The 24,109-nt window shown below is 35.6% G+C and overlaps 1 protein-coding gene across 1 annotated transcript in view; it reads right to left on the reverse strand.

The window, feature by feature from the left end:
- LOC149075223 (S-adenosyl-L-methionine-dependent tRNA 4-demethylwyosine synthase TYW1-like) overlaps window positions 1-24,109 on the reverse strand; it is a 56,855-nt gene that overhangs the window by 27,660 nt on the left and 5,086 nt on the right. The window contains exons 4-9 of the mRNA XM_089242509.1: window positions 21,713-21,907; window positions 19,126-19,225; window positions 16,613-16,686; window positions 15,616-15,744; window positions 4,446-4,699; window positions 4,034-4,143 (exon numbers count right to left, since the gene is read on the reverse strand). Coding sequence (XP_089098635.1) covers window positions 4,034-4,143; window positions 4,446-4,699; window positions 15,616-15,744; window positions 16,613-16,686; window positions 19,126-19,225; window positions 21,713-21,907 — 862 coding nt within the window. The remainder of the gene's footprint in view (window positions 1-4,033; window positions 4,144-4,445; window positions 4,700-15,615; window positions 15,745-16,612; window positions 16,687-19,125; window positions 19,226-21,712; window positions 21,908-24,109) is intronic.

Raw genomic sequence — 24,109 nt, forward strand, 5'->3', positions numbered from 1 at the left:
CAATATAATAGTTCAGGAGCTATACTGGTACAAATAAATGAATTCCTCGATTTTAATCAAATATCTTCACTATCCATGCCATATTGCTAATCTATATATATAAAATTGATTTTTTGTCTGTGTGTGTGTATGTTCTCTATACAAATCTACAATTTTAGATCGATCGTCACCAAATTTTGCATATACAGTCAAACCTCGTTAGTGCGTCACACGGTTAACACATCACTCTGCTTACCAGGTCACTTTTTTGAAAGTCCCAATTGTCCTCAGGCAGGAATTGGCACAGCTATGGCTTACTCCATTTAACGAGTCACTCCGCTCACTAAGTCATATTTTTGCTCTCCCAAGAGTGACTCATTAAAGACGTTTGACTGTATACTAAATGGGACCCAACTTGAACGATAGGCTACTTTAAAATTTCGTCAGAGCAGGGCAAGTGCCGCAAATGGGCAAAAAACCGTAGGGCAACAATGGTTTTTGGGCCTCAACAATCACTTTCGGAACATTTACTTCAGTTACCGTGGTTCCCTAGCAATGCGTTTAAAACGTGTATATACCTTTACAATGGTTTGTCATTTCTTCAACGCTGTCAGTAAATGTATAATATTTATGCCTTTATAATGGTTTGCCACATTTTCAATACTCCCAGTAATGAGGTTTTTTGAATGACGTCGTAATCATCATCAGCATCGCTTTGAGGGTCATGAAAAGGATAATCCTCATAGAAATCAGTGTTAAAATTGCCGATTTTAATGTAGAAATGCGGAAATTTGGTGGGGTTTTCTGTCACATCAATAATTTAAAAAATTGTATAGAATTCTCGATTTTTGAAATATTGAGTTCGCTTAGAGATATACAAAGCCCAGCAGATTAAATATGAAGTAATTAGCCTCGGACCTGCTTTCGAGTTGGATATCCAGGCAATAACATTGATTTCAAACGTTTATTTATATCTTCCTAAGCATAGAAATTAATGTCTCAGTATTGTCTTTTAATATTCAACTGCATAAATTCATATTGTTCAGGTTGTTTTAAAATTAATTATGGGCCCGTAAAAAAGTACATCGAAAAAATTCCACAGCTTTAATAAAGCATTTTTTGAAGCAGAAACAGGCAGAGATGGATAACTTGAAGTTCAAAGGAAGGGGGGGGGGGATCAAAATACCTATCACCCTTTAAAAAAAGAAAAAAATATATATTTATTTATTTTTACGTTTCTTTAAATCTAGATTTGCTTCTTTCACGAGTCACGCAGGAATTCTCCATATTGGTTAACTTAGACACGGTTTGCATGTCCCTCAAAGAAAGAGGGAGATATCACGTGATCCAAAAAAGCCTGATTGAAGAAAACCCGGGCAATGCCGGGTATTATAGCTAGTACACCATAAAAATGGTGATCCAAACGATCTCAACAACTTTACACCAATTTCAGTTTATCGTCACTTTCAAAGCTTTTTGAAATTTGATTATTAAGAATAGAATTTTTTCTTTCCTCTCACATGCAAATTTTTTTTTCTGTTAATCAATACAGTTTTCTTCCAAACAGAAATACAGAGACTGCACTTTTGACATTCACTAAGTATATAGTTGAAAAAATTGATGCATCCAAAAAGATTATTGCGATTTTTCTGGACATAAAAAAAAGCATTTGAGAATGTCGAACATAGAATCTTACTCAATAGATTACATATTTTCAGAACCACAGGTAACGCACATGAATTAATTGCTTCTTATCTTAGTCATAGATTTCAAATAGTTAAAGTTGGATATAATCTTAGTAACTCATTGGAAACAATCAAAGGAGTACCTCAGGGCTCTGTTCTGGGACTCTATTGTTATTTAATATATTCATAAATGACCTTTGTAACATTGAATTAACTGGTAAAATCATCACATTTGTAGAAGATGACAGGGTACTACTCTATTCAACTAATGACGATCATTCACTAGAGAGGTCTGATAAACACTGATTTATTGATAATTCGTAATTGGCTTATCAGTAACAACTTACAGATAAATGTAACAAAAACTAAGTTTGTGTACTTCTCTTCCATAGCTAATTACGACACTCACATAATAACAATCATGATCAAGTTTGTTTTTTTTTCATTAACATTAGTTTATTGTGAATTGCCTGAATTGAATCACCACCATGAATCTGACTTTTTTGTCTCTGCCTAATTAATTAATGACTGTCAATACTGTATGTATAACATGAATGCTGGGTATCAATTTTTGTATTCATCTGTGTTGTTGCGCAAATAAATCGATCTATAATATAAACTTCAACCATAATCTGATATTCCACAATAATAATGGCCAAAATATTTCTACTTATAACTGCCAGAGTCTCGAACAGGTTTACACGATTAAATACCTAGGTATTCATATTGATCATAACCTCTTAGATGGAAAACTCTCTGATCTTATATATAAATGTGAAAGTATGTCTGTTCTTTATACAAATCTACAGTTTTAGACCGATCGTCCCCAAATTTTGCATATATACCAAACAGGACCGGGATTGAATCGTGGGCCACTTTAAAAGTTTGTCAGAGCTGGGCAAATGCCCGAAATGGGCAAAAAAACTGTCAAGCAACAATGATTTTGGGGCCTCAACAATCACTTTCGGAATGTTTACTTTGGTTACCGGGGTTCCCTACCAATGCATTTCAGACGTTTTTATATGCCTTTATAATGGTTTGTCACACTTTTAATTCTGTCATTATAACAGTTTATTCCTTTATAATGGTTTGTCACTTTCCCAATCCTCCCAGTAATTGAAGTAAATACGGGAAGCACCGGGTATTTTTGCTAGTGTAAAATATTTGCAAAATAAACTTCAATATGTAATTTACAAACTATATTACCTTAAACCATAGTTTCCTAAACTTTTTGTTCCATTGCCCCCTTCATCAGAAATTTCTTTCTCTCATCCCTCCCCCAAACTCAAGTGAACCCATAGGATCCTATTCCAAATACATAGCTTCTATCGCCCCCCTGGACCATTCAGTTGCCCACCAGGAGGCGATATTGCCCACTCTGGGAAACACTGACTTAAACCATACATAGATCACTCGTTCATGTTAACACTTTATTACTCATTATTTCATTCCCTATTATTATATGGTTTGTCTATCTGGGGTGGCGACTTCGTTTCAAATCTTACACCAATAATGGAACTCTAAAAAAGAGCAATAAGACTCATCACAAGTGACTTTTTAACCCCTTCAAATAAACTTTTTCAGTCTTGGAATCCTCCCCTTATGTCAGCTTCACTTCTACAAATCTTCTATAATTATTTTTAAACAACAATTTCCTTTGCCTTTGAACAGTTCTCGTTTCTCAAATAGATTGAACAATATATACTCGCTACCACTTATTCACAAAACTTTTCTAAAGAAACATTTTACTTACTCATCCTAACTCTTACTAACTCATCCTAAAATTTTGCAACTCTTTATCACCTGATATCCTTAATATTACTAATTTATTACTTTTCAAAAGACACATGAAGCAATATCTTTTTTCAATCAGTGGCATTGAGAGTTTCTTTTGATTTGTCCTATGCTCCTTACTCGGTTAAATTATGTATGTATTCGATCTTGTGCACTGCAACATTATATTGATTCTTGTTATTTATACTCATCTGAAAATCATGCAATGTATACTTCATATAGTTGCACTCCTTGCTGTTGTCAAAAATACTACAAATCATGCAAAAGTCTTGTTTTGACATTTGGTTTCTTCCCCCCCCCCCCCATATCCCACTACAAAAAAAAGAGGGGAAAAGGAAAATTTAATTTTTTAATCTCCCCCTTTGCATTTTTTTTTTTTTTTTCATTTCAGTTTGTTGATATTGTTTATTATTAAGTAACTGCTGTGTCCATTAGTATTCATTATAAACTTGCAATGTATGAACTAGCATGGGTCTTTAGACCCCTTGGCTGATTTTTTTTTTTTGTCTCATCTGGTATTTATGTAACAAAATCAAACAATAAAGTGAAAGTGAAAAATAGTTGTAAAACTGTACCTTTAAACTCGTTAACCATTTTATAGTGATTTTTCAATGCACCATCAAGAATTTCTTGCGCTTTGTCCATCTTCCATTTCCACTCTGTACCTACAGGATTTGTGTGATGCCTTGAATGAAATGAAATATTAATTATTTTGAAAAATAAAGTAATAATTTCACCCCAAAATGAATCAGAGAACAAGTATAGATTAATACATAGTTACAGAATACAAACAATGCACAGAGAACTGCATAAATTCATAAGACTAAATGGAAAACAAGATCCCATCCCAGGATAAGATGTGCATGCTGTACATTAACGTTTGTTCAGCAGATTTTTATAAAAATTTCTTTGTTTTATATAGTGATATTAATTTATATTAAAACTGTGATCATCTTTTTGTAAAGAACCTCACAGTCTATTGCTAACCTCCAACAGAAGACACATTTATTGGCACAAGCTAGACTAGGGGTCATCTCCATGCACTGATGAGACTGAATTCCATAAAATGAGTGCTTGTAACAACCACCTCTGCCTCTGAGCATTGATTTAGTCCAACGGCACATTTTCACACCTGAATGACTTCCTAGTAACTTATAACCTTGTTTTGTTAAAGCTTCTCGTAAGATTGGAGTAATCATTTCCTTTTCGGAAATCACTGAATTTTTGGCAGTTTTGATACTCTGTAAAACAAAAAGAAATGAATGTTAAATACTGTTTGCATAATATAATTGTGGATGAATATGTAAGGGAAAAGAGTATGGAATATGCAGTGGGATTTAAAATTTTTCATGGTACACAGCGCCCTTTTCGTATCAAAGTTTCCCCTTGATGCCTAAGTCAGAAAATAGGACTATATAACAGTTGCAATTCACTTTGATTGAATCAATAAAAAAAAAAATTTAAATTCACAAGCACTTCATATATAATGTAGAAAATGTGTGTGAGCACATGTTCTAATTTTATTACAGCTTCCTCCATAAGCAGAGATAGATTTGACTGGCTTAGGAGAGGTCAAGATAATGTGAATTCATATGTAGTCAGCCCCCCATATATTTGCAGTTTCCATATTCACGGTTTTTTTCCCCACGGCTACTGATAATGCTTTGAAAAGACAAAAAAAGTGAATACTTGACAAGAAAAATTGGATATATTGACGAAAACTATGCTTGGCGAAAGTAAGTCAATATCTGCTGTGGTCCACGATTATGTACAGAATCAAAGAATCTACAGTGAGATAGATCAAGGAAAAGGAATCTGAAATTCGTTCAGCCATGGCTGTAGCTGCACCCGTGGCATTCAAAACTTTGCAGTGCCTACGGGATCCATGTGTTTCTCGTACAGACTGATACAAAAAGGTATTCTAATTGATTGTAATATTATAACAGAAAAGGCAAAAAATTTTACTTTTCTATAAGGAAAGGGCTGGTGAAACGTCTATTTCATCAGAATTTTAGGCAAGTAAAGGTTGTTTCATAGGTTTAAGAAACGATTCGGATTATGCAATGTAAAAATCACTGGCGATCACGCCTCTGCCAACCAGGAGGCAGCTAGAAAATTATTGAAGAAAAGGGTTGCACCTCAGCAGATGTTTAACATTGAGGAAACTGCACTATTTTGGAAGACAATGTCGCAAAGAACATTTATCGCCCAAGAAGAAAAGCGATCCTCTGGTTTTAAGGCAAGTAGAGATAAGCTTACCATGTTGTTTTGCACATATGTGTATGGGTACATGATAAAGCCCACCATCATTTTCAAATCTGAGAATCCGTGAGCATTGAAAGGAAGGATAAGCCAAAGCTCTCAGTATTTTGGACGAACAATAAAAAATCTTTGACTACGAAAACACTTTCCTGGATTGGTTTAAACCAAGGGCGTAAAGTTATTGAAAATGTTGGGGGGCTCAAGCCCCATACAATGGAACTTCGTTTATTCGTCGCGTCGTGGAAACGAGGTTTATAAGCACGTCGCCGAACAGTCGGGTCAACGCGTCGTATAAATGAAAAATCATATAACTGAAACGTTATCTACCTTACTCTTCCGCAAAAAATTTCCCTAAGAAAACTAAAAATTATTGTAATTCAAAACCATATTTCATGAAATTGAAATCAAGAAAAAATTATATTACAAAAAAAAATTACTCGAAATACAGCACTAAGATTGACATAACATTGCTGTTTCATAAACCTCAAGCACTCTTATGATGTTCCTTTCAAGATTTGAAATACAAAAATGCGTTATTTATAAACTTAAACAAAAAATTCGTACTCTGTGTTGTTCGATTTCTATATTCAAGAAAAAAGTCAATAAAGCATAGAGTTCAGCTCTTTTGAAAAAAAATCAGTTCTGCTTTAAAGAACTGTTTTTGCGTGCATCTACGGTCAACAATCAACCTCCGTTCGCAGTCAGTTCATTTCGGAACTTGCAACAGATATTGTTGAAGCCACCTCCATTCCGTGGTCACGTCCGCAGGCGATCAACGACCAGCCTGGCCCCAAGAACTTTTTCAGTACATATGTTATATCGATATGTTATACTCGGTTCCTACAGGAAAGTCTGTTCAAAGGTTCTGGTGCACCATGCGCTGGACCAGAGAGGGTGCCAATTTCACCATTTAACCTCTCCTTCAACATTACAATAGGGCGTCAAAATGCGTGCTCACCCTGGCCGACCAAGCATCTACTTGCGGTCCTGTTTGCAACTGACATTCATTAATTTAATAGTTTGAAATAATTTCAGAGCAATATCTCAAGTGCAGTATTTTTTTGACAGATTTAAGAGCAACACCTTTTAAAGCTCAGAAATACCTCAGATATGCGTGACCATGTATTCTGTTTTGAACATTGCCCCGTAACTCAAAGGTTCTGACTTTTGTCAGCAGCGGCTTTTTGCCCAATTCATGGTTCATCCGCGACTCCACGGAATAGCTTGGTAGATATTTTTACTTATAAAAGAACCACTTTTTAAAGAATAAATAAGCATACAAATCAATATTCCAGCTTGTCGCGCCGCCCCTGACAAAGGTTAGCTACACCGCTAGAAGCCACTACGCACACTTTGAGAAACACTGACGTAACTCATATGATCGTTGTTGTTCAGTTCGTTTCCATCTCAGCAGAAAGTAGTTTAGCGGGGATTGCGGAGAAGGGGGGGGGGATAAGACAAAAATTGATGGAAGAAATTCACGAAAAAAATTCAAACACCTTGAAAATGATTATAATTTTTTTCAAGGACTTTTAAAGACTTGATAATGAACTTTCTCTCTAAGGATTTTCAAGGAGGGTACGAACCCTGTCCCTATATACCAGGGCTTGACAAATCTCGGGCTCCAGGTCACCATGGCGACTAGAAAATCGGTATCGGCACCAAACATTCTCTGCATGTGATTGCTAGAGTGGAATCATAGGATGACGAAAACAGTGTGGCTTTCGACATGGGAGGGGGGGGGGTCTCCGTAAGTCCTGAAAAAATCTAAAAAACTTCTTCAGCAAAAACCATGCTTGGCTCCTCAGGAATATGGCTGTTTCCTACATAGTTTTTGATTTGTCAAGATCGGCTATATTCAAATGACATCAAAACAGGAATCATTCAATGTTTTAAAACAGTATTGAAATTTATACTCGATGAAAAATTCAAAAAGCATGGTCATATAGGCTTATGCAGCCAGAGCCGCTATCCTATAAAATGTTTGACAAATGATTTTACTTCATGTTCATTTCTTTTTCTTTTTATGGGGGGGGGGGGTGAAGAGGACAAAATCACTGAAAATATTACGATTTGATATTTTGGTTTTTTGTTGGTTGGCATTTCTTCGAGCAGAAATACTTAATTTCGTTTCATTTGTGTTCAATAATGTGCATTTCAATATAGTACAGGAGTACCGTATTTGATTTGCAAAAAATTCAATATAAACAAACAAAACAAAAATATTAAAATGTCTGAGTGAGTACAGTGTTTAAAGAGAGGAAAAATGCAACACCATACTGAGCTCTTTCGCGTATTAATAATGAGAAAATTATTATTGCGTAATTAATGACAAAAGTGCGGTCTAGATAATATCTGATATGGTGATAATCTCATTATGAAATCAATGATGCAATAATTTTATTGCATCAATTAAAAAAATGTGAAGGAAGAGCAACTTTTTTGCGCATTAACCCTATATAGTCCTGTTGATTTTTGAATAGACATGGTAAATGGTCAAAAAACTACAAACAGGTTTTTTGGTATTTCAGAAAGTACATCCTTTAGTGTCATTTCAGTACAAGGTACAGCTATATAAGTACAATAATTTTTATCTATCTAGAAAAACTGATTCCTTGTTGGTGTCATATTTGAGAGCTGTCCGAATTCAGAGCTGTCAGAGATTTATATTATAGCACCAAATTGAGGGAAATGGAAATGAAATTCAAGGACAAAACTATTCAACTTTGCTGAGCAAAATTCTATCTGTTTATAGATAACATTAAAATTAAGGCAGACTATATTTTACCCTTAATTAATTATTTTAGCTAGTTAAATCCAGTATAATTAATTAAATTGCTGTGATGATGTATTGTTTCAGTTAAAAATATGCTAACAGTGCCAATTTACATCGGTTTCTGGAAAAAAAATAATTTTCAATATGTTTTATGGAGGAGAACCATAGAGGGTATAAAAACATTGGTTTCGATTTTATTTGGCCAACATAGGTGATCAGTTGCTATTAATATTAAGGTGTGCCGCAGATAGCAAACGTTTAAAAATCCATTGGCATAGCAGCTCGCTTATTTTTCTTAACAAACACACACTTCAGTATTAGTATAATACTGAAGTCATACTGATATCAGTAAAAGTATAAATACTTTTTTTTAAATTCATAAATCAGAAGGGGGAAAATCTTTGTTTACATATAATATACGTCTGAGCGAGTGCTTATTAACCGAAATTTTAGTATTTGTATAACACTTATATTCAACGTATAGTGTTTTTTTGCTCATATACTACTGATGTATGTAAAAAATTTCAACGTTGAAGGATCTGCAGGACCGGTAATTATTTTTGGTCAAGCATTATCTTATTTGCAATCATTTTCAATAAATCAATTGGTATCAGTTTTGACCATAAACACCCACGTGATAGATATGCCATTCATATTTTATCCTAAAAATTAATTTTAACAAAAATAACTTAATAATCTAATGATATAAAAATTTTCAATCATGTAATGCTGACCACGGTCTATCGAAAACCACGGTTTAAATCACCAGGAATAACCAAACATAGCAGCAATAGCAAACAGTTCGAATGAAACGCATATTTATACATTTCGTTGATTTAAAATAAATATTTATTGTATCCTCATGTTGTTCATGTCAAATACTCACATTTAAATTTACGCAAAAAATACACACAAGAACCTATTTATACAATTATATAGTTTCTGAACCGGTCCTAATTTCTGCATGAAGTGGCTCATTTAATTTAAACAGCACAGTATTTACTCTATTCGCTAATAAACTAAACATCTTTGACCCTATTTATGCAGGGTTATAATTGTCCACTTTTTTCTAGGGGCACTTCAAGTCAAAGGTCCTGACTTGCAGAAAAACCAAAAAATTTGGATGTCATAAGATGTTTTTTTTACACAAATTATTTTCGACTTATTTTGTTCTTTGTTATTAGAGACCACTGTTTAAGCAAAACCAATTTGAATAATCCAACTCGCAGTTTTCCAAACTTTTTGTTTCATTGTCCTCCTCTTCAGAATTTGTTTTTTTCTCATCGCCCCCCCCCCGGACCTTTCCATGCCCCTAAGGGGCGATATTGCCCATTATAGGATACTCTGATCTAACTGATCATAACTTCAATAACAATCTCTGTTCCCATTCTTCTAATCACTATCACCGAATATTATTACTAAAATCTCTTGTGTTGTCTGATCAATAATTTCATGGTTGGTTTTCTTTCACCTTTCGTAGTTTTGTAATTTCTGACCTCCGGATAATCCACCCTCGGATAATCGAGGTTCTACTGTACTTTAGATTTCTTTAACAATCTTGTTCCAAACAATGTTTGTCGTAAAAGCTTTTGGCCTCAAGAATATCTGTATAAACATTTTATGCAATCGCAAAATTCCCAAAAAATTAGAGAAACTGCTAATGAGGTTGTACTTACCAAGATTATTGTTGCTCTGCTACAAATTGGGCTTTGATGATGATTCCTTCATCATGAAGGGTGAGTAAGGATGCAACGATCGATCAGCGTTGACTTGAAAATTTGTAACATGAACACTCAACGATGACACTTGGATTCAAAAACAACTGGATGTTTCTTCCTCTTCTTATATGCTATAGTTAATATGACAATCCTGTTTTCGGTATTGTCAACTCTGTACAGAAAAATTTCTCACGTCTTCGTGCGCAACCATTTGTCGGCAATTACCTTTTGTAACTACTATAGTTCGGTGGTCAAATGGTGACCAGCCGAATTCATCTTTTGTGAACATTTCGGATGTCTTATTCTTCGTTTTTTTCTCATGGTTAGTACATCTGGACAACATAAAAATGTAACACTGTGCTAGCTTCCTGAAGGAGGGACACATACATGTGTGTTACTTAAACACCTATAAACACATGATTCAGTTAGATGGCGGTATCCATGACTGAAAATTTCGGGAAAGTTCTCACGCTTCATCAGGGAAAAATTTCCAATACATCTGGCTGCCCATTCGTGTGCGTCTTTGTTCGGAATTCGCCTATATATATGTGTGTGTTTGTGTATGCTCCGCCTCCCTTCAGGGCAGTTGTATTCTAGAAAGGCTACTAAATTTCTACAGTGGAACAAAAATAGTCAAAGCGCCGCTGACAGGAAAACTACAACATCCATCTCATTATTGCTATCATATAATACATTGCTACCTCCAGAGGGGTGTACAAACAATGAGGAAGGAGATCGTACAGGAAACGATATAGACCCGTCAACCAGTTCCCAAGTTAACAAGTGAGGGGGGAGGGGGTTGGGGTGTATTCTGTTGAACAGTTTTCTCCTTTTTTTTTTCTTTTTTTTTAAAACTCATAATGGGTATCTGTCACAGGCATGGTACAGAAGTGCATTCAAGAGGATTCACTGATGGCATTTTCTACTTCTGTCGCCAGCCGATCTACAGAGACAGTAAACAATCGTCAGCTAAGAAAAAATAAATTAGTGATTGCTCTTTTCTGATGCCCGTGTCAGAAGTACGTGCTTTGTTGTCCTCAATGGTTAATCCTGCCTATTGCGACCCAACGCTTTTCTTTGATCTTGTCCCAAAGCGATTTGCCTTGTCCTATCTACCCGCGAAAGCTGGTTGTCTGGAATAACTACTATATGGTCATACAGGCCCCCTAACTAGGCTGGGGCAACCGGGGCATTGCACCAGGGCCACATGCCTAATTGGGGGCCACAAAATAATGTACATTTATTATGCATTTTTAATTGGGTTGCTGTATTTTTGAAACATATGACAACCATATTTTTATGGGCATCTTTTTATCAGCCACCTCGTTGGGCATTTTGCCTGTTGTGGCGTTGTATTTGTATTTGTATTTGCATAATAATAATCCTTTCCAAGGGCCCCCAGAAAAAGTGTGCCCTGGGGGCCCCCGAAAAGGCACGCTATGGTCCTGTGTTCATAGAAAAAGAATTTTCTCGCTAAACATGGAAAGGAACCCTATCAATGTATAAGTTTTTCTTTGTTGAATTAATTCTCAATTTGAAATCTTATAAACGGATGACTGAGAGAGAGGCTTGAAAAGATCTCTCGTCCAAAGATCTCGTTGTAAAGTCATAACTATTAACATCATCAGACATACATTGCACTATAAACATGCCCCCCCCCCCCCGCTCAACGGTGGGACTAACCAACACCTTCTAGAGCAAGCTGCTTTAGAAGGTATTGGACTAACAGGGCTCCAGTGCGGGGGGACGATTCCCCCCCCCTATCATTTTTTGTTTTTCACACGAAAAATTCACTATATCCACCAAAGGCCCTGATGCAGGATAGGGGATGCCTATAACATCTCTTTTATAGTCCTTGCCAACAAAATTAGTAAAATGGGATTACTCGTTATCAAGTTATCGCAACTTCCGGTCATTTTTATTTGGTCCCCGAGTGACGTTATGCCGAGGACTGACTATTTATGATTTATTGAATTTTAAATAGATACATTTTGCGGCACTTACATACCGATATTGTGCATGCATTTCACTATTGATAAAGGGGTGGCCAACCTGCTTCCTTAGGTAATTTAAGATTAATTTTTACTTTTTAAATTGAAGAAATTCTTTTCAATTTGTGAGCGATATTTTTTTTAAGAATGAATGAGTCTTGTAGCCAACTTGTAGGCTATCTCCCTTCCCCCCCCCCCCACCGATAATGTGCAGTAGGCCATCTTTGCAATGACCTAATTGATAACTTTTTATTGAATTAGTTTTAGTTTCGTTTCTCATCTTCGAAATCCCAACATCCCAACCAGATGGGGAGAAAACATTGAGGGGGCGGGGATATCACATACCTCATTGGCGTTGCTGTCACTGCCTTTTCAGTCACCTCATCAATAAAAATTATACAGTTTGTACAATTTTTATTGATACACATGCACAATTTAGATTAGGATGTTCAGTTTTCCTACACAAAAATTCGAAAAAAAAATTCTAATTTTCTTTCCTAAATGAGCATTCTTACGAAAACGAAGAGCCAGTCAAATTACATTAGTGGAGGGTGCAAATCTGTTCCACAAAACAAGGGTTATGGTGTTGACTACACTCTTTAGGAAGACGTTGGCTGCGGTGTTGGGCAACATTTAAAATTTCCATGAGTGCTGCGAACGTAAATAGTTCAGGAATCCCTTAGTTATAAAGATAATATTTTGTATTCATTGTTAAAATGTAGTGGTGACAACGAATGGGCCGGCCAATAAAGCCCGGTCGAGGGGTTGGTCTTGGACCTTTGAAAAATTATCATTTATTTTTCATTTCCTTTTTTAAAATCAATATTATAATTCACTTGTTGTTTATTTGATTCTATGTTCTACCCCCACCCCCAGTCAAATTTTGTTGTAAAGGGGCTTGAAAAATGTTTCGGCATCGGTCCTCAAGATCTGTTATGAATGGGGATTTAGAATGTGCTTTTTTCCCCAATATTTTTCAAAAAAACATTGGGGGGGGGGGCCTAAAAGTTATTGGTCCTCCCGCATATACGGGACTCAAGCGTGTACGAAGGAGAGGGAGAATGCATTGCACAATGGTTTTCTTCAGTAATTACTGGGGAGGATCAGTCCCCTTACAAAATTTATTGCGGGGGGGGGGGGGGGCTCAAATGGCCTCAGCCTCTAGGTTCTGGCACCTATTCTTTATAGAGTGTAATTTATTTCGGTTTCAATATCATTGCTTCCCAATTTTCAACCTCCCCCTCCCCCCCCCACCATGCATCTTTGGGCTTATTTTCATGTCGGCGCCATGGCCGTCCTCCGGTCGCAGTGAAAAAAAGAAGAGACACTCAGTTTTTGCCACAGGCAAAGAAGAAAGAGCCCCCTCAACACCTCAAAGAATCTTCCTCTCAGCCGTGCCTTCTGGCAGTAAGGATTGGAACCGATGGAGGGTGCAATTGGGGATTGAACGGCAGGGAAGAAATGAGATAAACGTATTGTCATGGAACAAGAAAGCCAAAGACCATCCTGATTTTTTAAAAGAACTAAAATTTTGAGCAGATTGTTTCCATTAACTAATTCATAATTAGGACAACTTTTGGTTAAAAAAAAATTTTTCATCATTGCAAAATGAACAAGCCATATTCATACGAATTTTTGGGGGGGCTGAGCCGCGTCTTCAAAAATGTTGGGGGGGCTCGGGCCCATGGGCCGTATAGAAGTTTACGCCTATGGTTTAAACAGTGTTTCATTCCGGAAGTCAGAAGGTACTTTGAGTGAGAATCCATGCCATTCGAAGTTCTTTTGATACTGGATTGACCAAGGAGGAATTAATGCAGCTGACTGGTCCTGAAACTTAAGAGGTACCAGATGAAGAAGATCAAGATAAAGAGGTAAAAGACAAGTTCACCACAAGTAACATAGTGGAAGGGCTTTGCAAGCTTAAATAAGCAATAGATTATTTTCATGACATAGATCCCTCTGTTTTATGTTCTTCACATGTAGAAAAATTAGTAGAGGAAGCCTTGTCAACATACACTAGCATACTTGATGATACGAAGAAGAAACGGTAAACAGAAATTAGAATGTTCTTTCAGAAAACATCGCTGCACCCTCTTTTACATTCCGTTCTACCTCTGCATCACCCTGCTCATTCTCACGATGTTCAATAAACGAGATATACAAAAAACCTAGAGTTTCGGTTATTTGCTGTCACCCCCAGAACGTAATCCCCGCAAATACGGGGACCGACTGTATATACATTGGATCAGTCCACTCAATTATTGATGATGATGGGGGGGGGGGGTAAATGCAACCCTCTATTCCCACCCATTTTCTTTCTTCTTCTCCTGATTACCAGTCAGGTCTTTCCAGTACTGAGTTTAGAAATGATTGTATTTACCATAGGTACACAAAAGTAAGTTGAAAACCTCAGTCAGAGCAATATACTGAAATATTAGTTATTCTGCTTTGTCTGAAGCAATCTAGTATGGTTTTTCCTGGCCTTGCCTGATCCTAACAACATTCACCAAGTATGCAGCACAATTCAATTATTCCGATATCACGTAACAGCTTAGTTGGGGAAATATGATTAATTTATGGAGGATTAAGAATCCATTTGCTTGGTACTATATCACAGTAATGATGAAACCAAAGATAGTGGCAAATAACAAAGAAAAACCATGAATCCCTAATGTCTAAATGCTTCAGATTCACATGCAGGCTCTAAGGTTCATAGTGATCACAGCCTCTGACTTGTTCTTTTTTTTCCCAGAGCAATCAGGAAGCAAGAGTTGGTAACCAACCCCAATAAAAAATATATTGTGGTTATATAATTATATTCCCCTAGACAGCATTCATAAAGTGTCAAAACAAATAAGACACACATTGCTTCTCCTTTATATTTGACTTTATGGTTGGTTTCTTTATTTTGTTATGCATAATCTACTCTAATGTAGAGTTCCTTTCTTCGGAAATTTTTCCTTCCATCACCCCCCCCCCCAAACTCAAGCCAACCCATGAGACTCTATGTTATACCTGTAGCTTCCACCACCCCTTTCCCCTAGACCAGCGGTTCTCAACCTTTTCTGACTCGCGGAACCCTTTTCAGTGTATAATTTTTATGGCGGTACCCTTTAGGCCTCTTTTTGTTTGTTTGCTTATTAAATTTAATGATTTATTTTATTATCCTGGAGTAGCCGTGGAGCCCCTGAGAAGTGCACCGCGGAGCACCGGTTGAGAACCGCTGCCCTAGACTATTCCATTCCCCCAGAGGGATACTGCTCACTTTGGGAAACTGCTCTAATGCATTTTGCTAAATGTTACATGACAAAATGACTTTGTTGACATGGTCATATTGACACAACTTTATGAAAAATAATTAAATAAATATTGCAATTGAACACATTACTCAATAAAATTTCATATCAAACCTCATTGTTCTTGTAATTTCTAATTACAGAACCCAGTTCTTCAACATCCAACACAGGCTCTTCTTTATCAGCATCACTGTCACTTTCCTCCAGAATTTCAGTTTCTTCCAACTCTTCATCATGATTGAACTGTGCGTAATACATTAAGATTATATTTTTTTCAGAGCCAAAATTCTTACAATGTACATGAAATAATTTATATAATTTTGAAACTTCAATTTTAAGTTGATAGAGGAAAAATAAACATTTTTAATTCTACAGTGATTTTAACTTCAATATTTTTTAATTTATTTTATTCGCAAAAAAAGACAGAAAATACACTTTAAATCATTTGATCATTTTTGTCGTACCATAGTCATTTTCTGCACACGAGGGCTAATTAGACCGGGACCTACAATTTATTGCCGATTCTGAACAGCAGGCTTATTTTTTTATACTCATTGAGGGGTTGGTGCGCTAACCCAGGCACGTCATTCAGGGGGGGGGCAGTGCCCCCCGGCTTTTGAAAATACACTAAAAATGGTATATATATATATATATATATACATACATACATTGAGTACATGTGCTTTGCCTTCCCCCCCCGTAAAAAGTTGAAATGACGGCCCTGCGCTAACCCCTTGATGGGGGACTCCCTGTGGTAGCAATTTTTTCTGTGGTCATGTCGTCGTTTCTGTTGTACCCTTGTGTCAGGAAAGTTTTCTGACAAGGACGAACCATGTATCGAACTCGCGACATCTCTGCACATCCTTCAGTACTTTAGGTGAGTATCTTATCGACCTGGGCTACTACGCCCTACACTTTAAAGACAAAATAAAAACAACAGAGAAAAGACAAGACATGAGCACACATATATAAAAATATTGGTTCCCAAGGAACACAACGTCCTTCAAGGCAGCTCCAGAATTTTTTACTCTAATTGAGTTTTCTCTCTACAGTAACAAAATTTTACTCTACAGTGAACGGTTGCTTTAAGTTCTAAACATGAATTACAGACCTCACTTTTCAGTTGGAGATCTTTCAGCTTCTGCAACAACAAAATTTGCCAATGTTTGAAATCACCTTCAAGACCTATACAATAATAATAAATACAAAATCATTTTGATTCTGATTTGCAACTCAACATGACAAATAAAATCAGCAATAAACACATGTAAAAATTAAGACAAAATATTAACCGGAAGTGTAGATTTTTCGGGATTTTTACATCCTAAGGAAAGTAAATGCAAAAAAAAATAAAGTGCAAATATAGTTAACAACGGATTCCATACGCAGGATGGTCAGTGGCATTTTAATGGGTAAGCTATTTGTAAAGGTCAATCGGGGGGGGGGGGAGGCGGCACCAAATAATTTAAAGTATTTTTTAAATTTCTCTGCACAAAGAAGGTTTTGCATTAAAACGGCGATTTTTGAGGATAGCCGTCTCTCATATATGGTATCTACCAATTTAAATTGACCACCCTATCAGAATGTTCCTATGGATGCAAGACATAATTGCATTCATCCAGAGAACCATGGACCGTTGCTGAATGCCAATAGATACACAACAGATTGTTCCACATTTTCTGGTGTAGGAAATTTTTTAAGTTTTTTTTTCTAACTTAGCTACTTAGTTTCTTTAATTTCACAGCTATATAAATAGTTTCAGACTCTCTTCTTTAGGTATGCCATGCCCTCTGGAAGGCACAGTTATCAAGACTCACTAGCTGCAAAATATGAGCTGTTCTGCAGGGTATGCTGAAACACTCAAAGAAGCCTCCCATTTCTTTGAGCCGTGTATCCAATCCAAATTGGTGGAAGATAACACTGGTTAACAATTTTTAACTTTTTTTATAAAATGAGTGAAATAAATTTTGTACACTACTTTTGGGAGCTGAATAAGAATGTAAGAAATCTCCATTACGTACAGTTTTTTTTGTATGCATTATGGTCATTTTTTGAAATACTTATAAACTATGAAAAACTTACACATTTTGAAAATGTAGATAATTAGCATATTCTTAATAACATATTATAATATATTACCATAGTTATTTTATCATACCCATACATCATTATAAATAAAATAGCAAAAAAATGTTTTTTCCTCATGCTCATGCATATACACAAAACGAAATTTATACTAATTTTTCCAGTATTTTATAAAAATAATTCATTTTTTTTCTCTTATGTAGGTTAATTGTGTTGCCTTCCTTCTGCAAAATCCAACAGTAATCACTCATCCCGAAAGCAGAATGTTTTGCGATGTTCTGCAACGAACCCTCAGCTGACTGAAAATGTTCTGCGGTAAAAATTCGCATATACATAATAGCGTTTTTCTACACTATTCTTAAAATTCTTCCAGATTGTTCTGCAACAGCACTGGTTGTTCTGCGACGTACGTCGCACATTTTGGTACATTCTGCTTTGGGGTCACTCATCATTGAAGGATACCACCTGCCTTTGATATTCCCTAAAAAGCCCTTCATTGCAGATGTGAACAATTGCCATGCAGCATGTTCTGTGAAAACAAAATCACTCGATAGCTTTCTTATTTGAGGACCTACAAACACTACTTTTAGTTTTGTCTCATAATTTTGGAAAATTTTTCTTTAAAGGTGAGTGAAATGGCCAGATTTGTTTCTAGCGTTGATGTTTTCCCATCAGCCCCAGGGATCGACGTAGGAGGAGTTACAGAAGGTTCAGGGGGAAAGGGTTCACAGGGATTTTCTTCCAGATAAATTCACTATTAGGAACTGATTAAAATAGCTGATAAAGGTATTTAATTAGTCTTACGTATTTAGTCTTTCAATATTTTGTTTTCTATAAAAAATATTTTTAATTTTTGATCACCTTAGGAAGGACATAAGCTCCCATACCACCCTGCATACACCTCTGATCCCACCCCAATTTTATGTGAAGTGGTGGCAGCAAAACATATCGCAAAACTTATTTGAAACAGTAAATGCTTCTGCGACATTGCATTGTTTGACTAAAAGGATGTACATAAACATAAACCATGTGTTTCCACTAAACAAATGAAGAATCGGGTTACAATTAGAGATAAAATCAGTGTTGCCATTTCCCAAGTTTTAGTTAGCAAAATATTGAAATATTACTTCTAGTATCATTTTACACGTATAGCCTAAATATGTCAATTTTGAAAGATGTTAAAAGTTAAATACCATATAAGAAAAAAACTAGATGCGATGGACATTTTTTAAGGTCAGATCTAGAAACAGCACCCAAAAATTAATTAATATTAATTGAAGAACAGCTAAATTTTTCCACGTTAGGAAAACCTTGTAGACCAATGTAATTACAGGACCTCATTTTTAAGATTCAGTGATGTTTGCAATCTTTCATAGTATTAATTACTAATGGTTGTATTTCATTTTATAGCAACATAAAGTTACTGAAATCCATACGTCTTTCCAGTTTGATTTGATTATATGCTACGTTGTATATGCAGTAAAACTTTAATAAGGATGTAATAAAAAGTAGCGAAATAAAGAAAAAAAAAACACTAACCACCATTTTCACTTTCAGTGGAATTTTCATCACCTAAATAAACCTCCATGATTTTAGATGCTTGAAGATCAAACAGACATCTATCCAAGTCCACAGCAGCCTGAATATATAGTGCATTAATTTGACGATATAAAGTTGGAATGAGATACACTAGCATTTCTCAAATTGTGTTCCACAATGTACTTTTAAATGTACTAAAATGTTTTGGTATTTACTTTTATTGCAAACAAAACTGAATTATTTCAAAAACTGAATTTTAGTGGCTCTTCTAACTTGAACAGACAAGCTGTCATTATGTATTTTGTCTGTTAAACATGTGGAGAAAGTGGACAACTTGTGGCTAGTCTCGACAGACTCCAAGTTATATAATTAATTTTTAATCAGGTAACAAGTAGGTACAAACAACTTCCTTTGAGAATGGCACTTGTAGTGGGATGATCGAGTTAGAATTTTTTAATTTTCATTTAGGATTCAATTAATTTTAATTAATCAATTCTTTCGTTTCCTAGGATCTTGTTTAATAGCTCAATTTGAAAAAAAAAATTCAAATGATAATGACCTGAAAAGGGCAAACCAAGATATTCTAAAGCAGCAATAAGTCAACCATGTTTTTTTATAACTATACACTCATTTTAACATTGTTTAGCCAAAGATTTTGTACCATCTGATATAACTTCCATTGTTCAATAGAAATCTCAAGTTGTGATTCAAGATCTCAAACATTTTCATGTCACTAAAGTGAATAAAATGTCAGAAAGCAAAAAAAATTAAGTGGTAAATGAAAGCAAGCCATTTGTGTGATGACTCTTGAATGATTGGCAAAAAACTGGGGACAAGTTTCTCAACAGCCAATCACAAAAAGATTTTGTGCAGCAGGTGTTAAGCATATCGCTGCAGAGAGCAACAGGTCTACAACGGTAAAATCTTCAAACATTACACTTCACTCATAGTTCGAAAAATGTGTGGTAAGATGGCAGTACTACAAGCATTACACAGAAAAGAGCTTCAAGTTAGGTTCACAACACGGACATGCACATTCCAACATGTACCGATTCATTAGATGTTCTGCAGAGGAATATAGATGAGGTACATGTGTGGTTTAGTAGTAGGAGGCTTTAAACATCATCAAGAAATTGCACCGTGACTTTGATTCCAGTGCAATACAGTCTGCCCCAGTACTCACGGTTCCCCCCCCCCCCATTGGAAATTTTTTTTTGGCAACACTCAGCAATCATATCTCTCTCTCATTCACGTGTTCTACTTACAAAATTTGAGTTGTGCTTTTTCAGGAAGGCTCATTCTTCTAGTACTACTGATAATGCTTTGAAAAGGCAAAAAAAAGTGAAAACTTCACAAGAAAAATTGGATATATTGACGATGCTTGGCAAAAGTAAGTCAATTGCTGCTGTGGCCTGTCATTACAGAATCAACTAATCTACGGTAAGATATATCAAGAGAAAGGAATCTGAAATTTGAGCTACTGTGGCTGTAGCTGCACCTTTGTTAGCGAAAACTTTGCATAGCCTACGGGATCCATGTGTTTCTCGTACAGAAAATAGTTTTTTTTGTGGGTGCAAGATTGCTACAAAAAAGGTATTCCAATCGATTGTAATATTATAATGGAAAAGGCAAAAATTTTTTACTGTTCTATAAAGGAAAGGGCTGATGAAACGTCTCGCTTAAAAGGTGGAGGCTTTTACCACCTCCATATTTCATCAGAATTTTATGCACGTAAAGGGTGGTTTCATAGATAGATAGAACCGCTCACAACCCCAAACTGATGCCAAGCAACTTACTTCTGTTACCTCAAAAGAGGCAGGGTTGTGCCGGAAAAAGTTAGTGAAGATTTATAGTAGTGGCCCCTCCCCCAGCCAAGTGCTCGCAAGTATCTAATCACTTCGTTTGTTCGCTCCATGAAGACAGCTATCAACTCGATGTAATGTATAAGCCATTTGACTAAAATGGATAGCAATGACTAGAGAGAAGAATTGCACATGCACCCAGTGGCACATAAGGGCCGGAGGCAGCAGCCTGGGATTTCAAAAGAAATGAGGAAAAAGACTTGTGGGACAAGTAGGAAGAAGTCGGCATGTTGAAGTGGGAGAGATTTGAGAATGGTCTAAATACTTGATGATAAGAAGAAACGGCATACAAAAATCACAATGTTCTTTCAGAAAACATCGCCAACAATTGCAGCACCTTCTTTTACATTCCCTTCTACCTCTGTCTCACCCTGCTCTTTTTCATGATGTTCAATGAACAAGATACGTAAAAAAATCTATGGTTTCGGTTATTCACTGATTTTCGTATTCGCGGTCACTCTCGGAACGCAACTCCCGCAAATACGGGGGCCGACTGTAAAATTGTAACAGCTAAACATCATGTATGAACCCTACATGCATGCAGATGTTAAGATTTTCAGTTAAACCAAGGATTTGAGTCCTTTGAATTTTTTTGCCATCCCTATAACTTTGATCTAGCCAACTGCATCATGCGATATATAAAAGCCCAAGAAAAATACAACTTGACAAAAAAATCCTTTAAATAATTTTTTATGGTGTGTGCGTGTTTATCATGTAAAATATACCTTATTAAAATTTTCTTTATAGAATGAATTTCCCAAACCAAACACAGAGAATTTCATTTCTTTCAGCAATGATTTTGAAACACGGAAATCTGTGACGGCATCTTCGAGTGATTTGCAAAACCATGCAGCATCTTTTGGAGGTTGACCATCCTCATGGGTTGAGATAATGAAAAAGCAAGCTGTGTATTTTGAACACTGCAAAATTAGAATAAAAATGGATTCTTAAATAAGTCTTAAACAAGAAACAATAATGAATAACATTTTGAGGAAAAACATTTACTTCAAACTTACGAGAACAAAATTCAAATTCTGCAAAAGATATTTACAATTTTTACTTCTACCTCAGTTTTCACTTGTGACACATATTACCAACATGCTTGTTTCATCATTGATCACTGTAATCTTTTAAATTGTTTTAAAGATTACAATAATTATTAATAAAACATGTTGAATAAGTATCATGAGTGAAAATCATTATATGCATCTGTACTGATGCACATAGTTTTGCAGAAAAACATTAATATTAAATAAACTACAGTGGAACTTGTCTAAGATAGAACTCTATGAGACACTAATCCATCTCGAACAGAATCAAAAAGATGGTCATATTGATAACCAGCTTGTTGATCAACATATTTTTTTAATGGACTTTCCATTTCATACAGGAAACCAGTAATTTAACTGTTAACATTGTGTTTTACTATGGATTGAAATTTGGTTTGCTGTTTCACACATTCAAAAAGATTTCTTTGTAAAAGTCACTTTAACTTCCTCATAAAACAACTCACTACTGTATTATAATCTTAGCATGTCAACACCAAAAAAAAAAAAAAAAAAAAAAAAAATGGTGTAGCTGTAACATAGCAAAGGCAAATATTATGAAAATAATATTTAATGCAATTATTAGGGCTCAGATATCTATGTCTTTACATATTTTTATATTTGTTTGCATATTATGCCATTTTTACGTGATAGAGCATATTTTGCATATTTCAGAATTTTAGATAAACCGTATATTTTCCCCCCTTTCTGCGAAGAACAACAGAAATATAAGTGCCAACTGATAATCTTAGCAAACCTTTTGAAACTCGTGAGCAAGCGCAGTGGATGTAGATTTAAGGAGATGATTTTTATGCACTAGAAATGAAGCCTTGTGACTGATTGGTCAAAAACCTGCAATTCAACCAATCAGTAACAACATTGCATTTTTATAGCATAAAAATCCTAGCCCTTTTGGGACACTGGTGTGTGGCTCTAAATAGATAAATCATCTGAATCAGTGATGGTTCTTAGTGAGAAATATTCAATATTTGAGAGAAAAATTAGCTAAAATTGGTCCATGTGGGAAATGTCTTAGTATTTATGGAAATTTTTCAAGCAATTCTTTAAAATTTGTTGTTTTTTAATTTTGTGCAATGCTTTTGCAAAGCTAAACACTTTGCTAGATATTTTTGCGAATAGATAGTAGCACATTAATTCTGAATTTATTGAGAAAACTTACTCAAAAGAGAGGGAAATTTTGCTGGATGAGGTTACCTCACTGCATCTGATCAAGTTTGAGCAAATGCTGATGAAAACATAGGGTCTATATATTTTCAAAGTCTTCGGAAGTTATCCTTATAGTAACTGTAAATAATGTTTATATCGACTGTGAATGATTCGTGTATTATTTTGAAATTGAATTTTCAACATGCCCAAAGTGAAGCAAAGGCCTTCACAGAAACTGATCATTTTTGTTGCACCACAGTCATTTTCTGCATACAATGGCTAATTAGACCCCTCCCCGGGACCTATAATTTATTGCCAATTCTGAATGGCATCCTGTTTTATACTCATCGAGAGGTTGGTGCGCTAACCCCTCCATGGGGGATTGAAGTATGTAACTATTACTGTGATAACTCAGTTGTGGAGATCATCAAATCATTTGATAACAATGGAATGTTCAATCAAAGTTGGTTGCTGATCAAGAAATTGCAGGTAAATTTTCCTACATAAGGTCAAATTCTGGTTTCATTTCCAACACAATTACTTCTTTAGAGAAGTGCTCCATTAGCATTCCAGAAGGAAGTTACGAATCGCCTAAACACAGTGACTGGGAAAGTGGGAACGGCCGTGCAAAAGAAAATTGGAAAGTTTTGAACAAAAATGAGGAATACAAAAAATTGTGTTTAATTGCAAACGCACTATCAGGAAAACACTTTTCTCTTTAGATTTTCAGAGAGAGAACCAAAAAAAAATGCAATTCTTTTCACATATGCTCTAGCAGTGTCAGTTGAAGTACAAAAGAGCTTTTCAATGTTTAAAACTTTGTTGGCAGATAATAGAAAAACCGTTTTTTTTTTGAAAATCTGTGTATGATTTTTGTTGTGCATTGTAGCTATGAGCTGATGAAATGAA

The sequence above is a fragment of the Pholcus phalangioides genome, unplaced genomic scaffold (assembly GCF_987345545.1).
Source record: "Pholcus phalangioides strain wild (caught in Gottingen) unplaced genomic scaffold, Ppha-v1.0 ptg000015l_1, whole genome shotgun sequence".
Taxonomy (NCBI): Eukaryota; Metazoa; Arthropoda; class Arachnida; order Araneae; family Pholcidae; genus Pholcus; species Pholcus phalangioides.